Source organism: Mesitornis unicolor, unplaced genomic scaffold (genome assembly GCF_000695765.1).
Source record: "Mesitornis unicolor isolate BGI_N332 unplaced genomic scaffold, ASM69576v1 scaffold7754, whole genome shotgun sequence".
Classification (NCBI taxonomy): Eukaryota; Metazoa; Chordata; class Aves; order Mesitornithiformes; family Mesitornithidae; genus Mesitornis; species Mesitornis unicolor.
In genome coordinates, this window is record NW_010181994.1 from 1 (window position 1) to 6,745 (window position 6,745).

The following is a 6,745-nucleotide window of genomic DNA, read 5'->3' on the forward strand; positions in this document are numbered from 1 at the left end:
CCCCTGCTCACACCCGGGCGCTTCCTCCCATGGAGCACCCAGCTGCCACCACCACGGGGGGACCCGGCTGCCACCCCAGCTGCTCCGGGGACACGATTTACCCCCTTCCTTGGGGAATTTGGGGCAACACTGCGCACCCCTCACTGCTGAGGTGAGGAAGGCTCGGGGGGGGAATCAACTCCCCAAAACACCCCAGAACCCAATCACCTTTGTCAGAGCTCCCTTGTCCCCAGGTTTCGGTGGGGTCATGGGGTCTGGAGCAGTGGTGGGGGTCTCGCTCAGCCCCTTTCCCATGGGGACAGTGGCCAGGCTGACACCTCCCTGCCCCTTTCCCACCTCAGATCCTCAACATGGAAGATGACCCCAACTGGTACAAGGCCGAGCTGTACGGCTGCGAGGGCTTCGTCCCCAAAAACTACATCAGGGTCAAGCCGCACCCGTAAGTACCACCCTGCTGCGTGGGGAAGGACCCATCGGCACCAGGGCATCCTCTCCCACCACCCAGGCAGCGATCCCGACAGTGCCCAAAGGGCTGCCACGAGCCAGGGTAGCCCCACACATGGGGAAACTGAGTCACAGAGCAATGGGGTCTGCCCGATGGGTCAGTCTGCCGTTGTCACTGCAGCCAGAGGGGACAGGAGGTGCCAATGTGCCCGTGTACCCCCGACATACAGAAATTCACCCCTCACACTGGGCTGTGTGCTAAATAAATGATAATTGGGGAACAACAAAGCGCTGTGGGATTACAACTGCATTAGACACAATCCTATTACTGCGTTATTAAATCCCAGCGTAATCCATCCCTGTTTTAACCTGTGTTTTATGTATCGTTATCCCCTGGTAAATCACTTTTAAATGCCATAGCAAAACCTGCTCAAGGCTGCAGCTGGAGAGCAGGAACAGGCTTGGGGCAGTCCGGGGCAAACCCCATAGCCTTGGGTTAACAAACCCAGACAGGTGAGATGTGGCCTCTGCAGGGCTGGCACTGGGAGATGCTCTGTGCTGAAATCTGGGGCAATATATGGGGCAATTTTAACAGCTAGCAGTGGTCTCCATGACCTAGGGCTCCCAAATACACAGATGCAGCCTTGGTAGGGACAGGAGATGAGGACTCTGCTCTTCCATCGTGTTTTGGGAGCTGCCAGCAATGTTTCACCCAGCACAGAGGGTTTTCTGCTATGTAAAACCCCTTGGCAGTGCCTGGCAGGGCTGTTCCCAGGGGTGTGATGGGATATGGGGGCCATGGGGTACGGGGGACAGTGAGGGGACAGGCAGCAGAGTGAGAGATAAGGTGTGTGACGTGGCGAGCCGGGTGACAGGATGCGGTCGCAGCCGCCAGCGATGCTGCATGAGCCCTGCGTGGATGAGGCACCCTGCGGTGTAACCCGTGAAAGAGCTGTGGTGAATTTGGGCAGGGGAAGGGAGAAACCACTGTGGGTGGGTCCCAGCCCTGTGGGGAGCCCAATAAGGACCCCAATGGGGACCCTGTTCCTGCCAGCACCGGGCACTCGGTGCCTCCGTCCTGCAGGGTGGGGATGTGGCCTTGGGGTGTCCCCAGGTGTCACAGGGTGGCCCTGCAGCTGAGCAGGGTGGCCCTGGCAGGTGGTACGCGGGCAGGATCTCCCGGCACCTGGCAGAGGAGCGGCTCCTCAAGCACAAGCACCCGGGAGCCTTCCTGATCCGCGACAGCGAGAGCACCCCGGGGGAGTTCTCCATCTCCGTCAAGTAAGTGGCCGTGGGACTCGACAAGCCGTGTCCCCAAAACATCCCGGCACAGCTTTGCACGGGGCCTTCCTCTCCTTCCTCCCATCTGCATCCTCCACCTCCATCCTCAACGCTGCTTGCACCCCTGGGCTGCATCGCTGCCTTACCCAGGGCCCCTTCCTGGGGTGCCTCTAAATATGGGTAACGATGGGGCCAAGCTGAGAGCACAGAGGACATGGCCTGGAGGAACAAGGTGCATCCCCAGGGACAAAGGGACGCAGCATCCCCATGCCACTGGGCTGGTGATTTTGGCCTCGGTAGCCAGCGCCTGTCCCCAGGGCTCTCATCCCATCACTGCCCCTTCCCTGCCCGGGGCTGGGGGAGCAGGAGCCAGCCCCAGGCCAGCCAGGCACTTTCTCACGCTGCTGATCTCTAATTAAGCATTTAAGGAGGTTCTTGCCCATAATGAAAGGGAGCCGTGTTCTGCCCTGCGTCACCAGCACGGCCGGGTCCCTGCCCCTGCCCAGGGGCCTGGCAGGTCCTTGCAGTGGCCCTGCGCCAGCCCCGCAAGTGCGGGCACCCCAATTTGCCACCCCCAGGTACACACCAAGGGGTTGCCAACATGCGGGGCTGGTGAGGGAAATCCCATCTTGGGGGCCCATGGGCACACAGGGGATTTGGAAGCCCGAGCCCAGCCTTTGCCATCTCCTCACCAGCTCTGATGAGGTGCAGGGACCACAACCCCCGTGCAGATCCTTCCCAATGAGCCCTCCCAGAGCCCAAGCAGCCCCAGCACCCAAGCCCATGGCTCCCCCGCTCCCTTACCTGCCCTGCGTGAGTCTTTTGTCCCCATGGCCTCAGCTGTGTCCCCTCATTGCTCCCGGGACAAAGCCACCTGCCTGGGGTGACGTCCGTCCTCCTTCCGCAGCTACGGCCAGCACGTCCAGCACTTCAAGGTGCTCAGGGAGAGGAATGGCAAATATTTCCTCTGGGAGGAAAAGTTCAATTCCCTCAACGAGCTGGTGGATTTCTACAGGACGACCACCATCGCCAAAAAGCAGCAGATCTTCCTCCGGGACGAGGACCAGACCCAGGAGGTACCAGCAGGGGATGGGGCCATGGGTGTGGGGTGACAGCACCAGGTTGGGAGCTCGTGTCTGATCCCCTTTGGGATCCCCCATTGCTTCCCCAATACCAGGGCTGCCACGGGCCCACTATGGTCCATGGGGAAACTGAGGCACGGGACAGGCCTGTGGGGCAGCAGCACCGTCCTGGTCCTGCATCCCTATCATGTGGGGACTCAGGCAGTGCAGCCTGGGGCAGAGAGGCTACAGATGGGGGCACCTCTCCCCCTCACCAACCCCTGCCCTCATCTTCCCTTCAGGTGAGGAGACCCAAATTTGTGCAAGCCCAGTTTGACTTCTCAGCCCACGACGGCTCCCAGCTGCCCTTCTTCCGCGGGGACATCATCGAGGTCCTGGACTGCCCCGACCCAAACTGGTGGCAGGGGAAGATCTATGGGCGCGTTGGCTTCTTCCCCCGAAACTACGTCCACCCCATCCACAAGTGAGCTGCAGGCGAGCAGGGGGGACCCCCACTGCCCCCCACTCACTGGAGCCGCTTTGTGCCCGCACGTGGACTGCGCGTCCCTTTGTCCCCATGGACGGTGGCCGTCCCCACGTCGACACACATGGTCCTGGTGCCACGTGGGCTGTGCTGGAGGTAGAGGCCAGGCTGGCGGTGATCCCCATCCAGGGGCGCCCCAAAACATCAGCCACAGCTCTGCCTGCTCCCCGACCCAGCAGACTTCCACCACCCCCAGCTTGGGCTCATGGCATCAAACTGGGGCCATGAAAACTTTCCCAAAGCTGTGACCCAGCAGAGTGGAAGCAAAAGGGGAGGAAGAGCAGGCACACCCCAAATCTTTGCTCCTCTCCAGACCCTGTAAGCAAAGCCCTGGCTCCACGGAGGGCCGCAGGAGGCCAGGATGTGGCCAGACTTGGTGCCAGGGCTCAGCAAAGGCTGATCCAGGGGAATTCAGTCCTGCGGGTGCTGTTCATAGCTGCATATTGTGGCTTTTTTATATTCTTTTTTTATTTAGAGCTAATAAACCGCGTTTGGATGACATCCTTGAGCACGGCTGCTCCTTTTCCACCACCACCATGGTCCTCCCATGACCGCGTTCGCACGCCTGCTGCTTCGCTGGGGTTTTGCTTCCCCTGCAGCCCCCATTCACCCACCCCAATACCTCACACCAGACCCCTCCTGAGGACTTTCTGCCTCCAGAAATGCCCCCTGCACCTCACAGCCCCCCAGGATGCACTCAGGGACCACAGCGCTGAGAACACCCAGCTCATTGCAGCGGTGGATTTAAACATTCCCACATCCCAGATGCGACAGAGAAAAACCAGCATCCAAATCCTCATTTCTGTCCCCACCAGCAGCTTTGCCACCCCCTCAGGGGGCTGACAAACCTTTAGGCAAAATAGGCATAGCAGAAAACATTGATGCACATCAGGACCACGGCATTGATGCTGCAGATGCGGGCCCAGAAGGGAGGCTCCGTGGTGTCCCTGAGAGCCACAGCTGGGGGTCCCTCAGCCTTTGGTGTCCACTGGGTGCCCAGGGAGGCTGAGCAGGAACCTGGCATAGAAAGATGGTGAGGGTGGTGGACAGTGGGTGGGACGGCCCCGGGGAAACTGAGGCACAGGGCATCCATGCCATTCTGCTGCCCATTACAGGCAAGGAGTGGGTGGCAGTGGGGATGCCTGACACCCACAAAGACACACTCACCATTTGGAGGTCCCTGGGATGTGCCATCCACAGGGGACTGGGGGGGCTCCCGTGACAGGGTCCACCAGGTGAGATCCTTTAGCTGGAAACCAGGATGAGATTTGGTGAGAAAACACCCCCTGGTGAGACCACCCCATGGGGACCCCCCCCACCGGCCGAGCTCGGGGTGCACCTGGGTGACACCAGGGAGGTCCGGTGGGTGCTGGAGTGAGGGGTCCCCGGTGCTGTGCTCACCCGGGCTGGGGGTGGCGGGGGGGTCAGGAGGCTGCCCCCCACCACGACGACGGCGGTGGCGGCGCAGAGCAGCACGGCGAAGTGCAGTTAGTGGATGTCGGCCAGCAGCCATGGCCGTCCGTCAGGGACCCCGCAGCGGGGTGTGGGGTGCACCAGCTCCAGCCCAAACCTGGCCAGCCCCAGCGCCAGCCCCACCATCAGCCCCCAAAATGCTCCCTGCAAAGCAGAGGTTCACAGGGGGTAACCAGAGGGGGAAAACAGCCACTCCATGGGGGGACGAACTCTGCTCCCTTCTGCCACCCCTGACCCTGGCCCAAATCCGCAACCCCTCGCAGGGGATGTCCCCTGCCAGCCCCACTGGTTGGGCCACACTTGGTGGCCATGTGTGGTGGCATCTTCCTCCTCCTCCTCCTCACACCACCCACCTGAGGAAACACCAGTTGGGCTCGGTTCCTCTCCCCAGCATCACCTCCCCCTTTCCTCCTCCTCTTAACCCCAAATCTCACTGGGTCCCCAGGGGCAGAAAGGGCATCCCCAGGGCCACCCCATGTCCCCAAGGCCACCCCAGGCGTGAACCTGCTCGTTAGCTCGGGGCCAGAAGACGGCCAGGATGAAGACAGCGGTGACAGGAGGAGCCAGGGAGCTGGTGACGGCCTGGATGTAGACGTAGAGCTGGCCACCACTGGAGCTCTGCAGGATGGGGATCCAGACCACGCTGAGGGCCACCAGCACCACCGTCACCACCCTGTGAGCAGCAGTGATGCGGGGGGGGGGGACATTCCTGCCCCATCCACAACCTCCTCACACCCATAGCATCACCGTGGCAGTGGGGGGTCAGGGGCTGGGTCCCAGTGCTGGTGCAGAGGAGCTGGCCTGGGGATGCTGGAGGGTCAGTGAGAGGATGCTCGTCACTGGGTGACATCCCCAGGGCCATGGAGGATGCTAATTGTGCTCCATCCTGGGTGGGTGAGTGGTCCCCAGCCCCCTTCCTGGACCCAGAGGCTGTTTCCTCCATGGGGAAACAGTGGGCTATGGGCACATCTGCTATGGAAACCTCTCTGGGTGCTCTGGCCAGATTTGGGTGATGCTCTCAGCACCCCCACATCCAGCTGAAGCACCCAGCTAAGAGACGGGGACATGAGCTGAGCTGCCCCATGGCCAGGCTGTGACAGAGGGGTCACCCAGCACCATTTCCATCGTCACCCAAAGCCCAGTTGCACCCCACAGCATCCCCCTCCTCTGAAGGAAGAGGCATTGGCCAGACCCCAGCTTTCTGGGGCCAAATCTGAGCAGAACACATCCCCAAAGCCGCTGTATTTATAGCTCAGCTTGGCTCGTTTACAGAATCACAGAGTTACCTACATCTCCATCTGCTCATCTTGAAAAGCAGAAGTAGGAGAAAATATAATAAAATTTTAAAAAGCAATGAAAGCATCTCGAGATGGAGCCCCCCCTCCCACCGCCTGCCTGGTACTTTGGAAAGAGGAAGCGGCCTGAGCATAAAATGCACGCCCTGACCCAAGGGGTAGGAGAAAAACCCCGCGTTTGGTGCCTCTTTAGGCCACAGGGGATGCTAAAAGGTCATGGGAAAAATGCAGGAGTCAGCATGGTGGTGAGCTGGGGGTGCCGGCAGGTAGGAAAACCCCAAACTTGCTGCTTAAACAGCTTCTTTTTCCCTCTCCAAAATGTTTCCCGGTCGCTATATCCCTGTGGTTTTATAGACAGGTTTTGCAGCACCGCGCTCGCTCTAATTGCCCGCGGCCAAAAAAAAAACAAGGCGCCGGGCACCGCGCCCGCCAGCGACTCCCGCCCCGGGTGGGCAAAGCCCTTGGCAAACATTCATTAACAGTCCTGGGAAAGCTCATCACACCCCTCAGCACCCGCGCCGATGCCAGGGAGGGGCGAGGCAGGCCCCGATTCAAGCACTCCAGTCCCTATGGGGGAACCATACAGGACTGTGAGCCCCAGGATCAGTGCCCGTCCCCTTCCCACCCTCCGGAGATGGATGATGACA

General features: G+C 60.6%; 2 protein-coding genes across 2 annotated transcripts in view; one reads left to right on the forward strand and one right to left on the reverse strand.

Annotated features, from left to right (window-relative positions):
• Positions 1–332: 332 nt before the first annotated feature.
• On the forward strand, positions 333–3,274 carry GRAP (GRB2-related adaptor protein; the record flags this gene model as incomplete). Its single annotated transcript, XM_010183614.1, has 4 exons — positions 333–439; positions 1,603–1,725; positions 2,633–2,801; positions 3,089–3,274. Coding segments are annotated over 4 exons (585 nt in total), but the record flags the coding sequence as incomplete, so codon positions are not given.
• A 906-nt stretch (positions 3,275–4,180) lies between these two features.
• SLC5A10 (solute carrier family 5 (sodium/sugar cotransporter), member 10) overlaps positions 4,181–6,745 on the reverse strand; it is a 35,938-nt gene continuing 33,373 nt past the window's right edge. Inside the window, 4 exon segments of the mRNA XM_010183611.1 lie at positions 4,181–4,277; positions 4,494–4,579; positions 4,732–4,947; positions 5,308–5,476. Of these exon segments, the coding sequence (XP_010181913.1) occupies positions 4,181–4,277; positions 4,494–4,579; positions 4,732–4,947; positions 5,308–5,476 (568 nt within the window).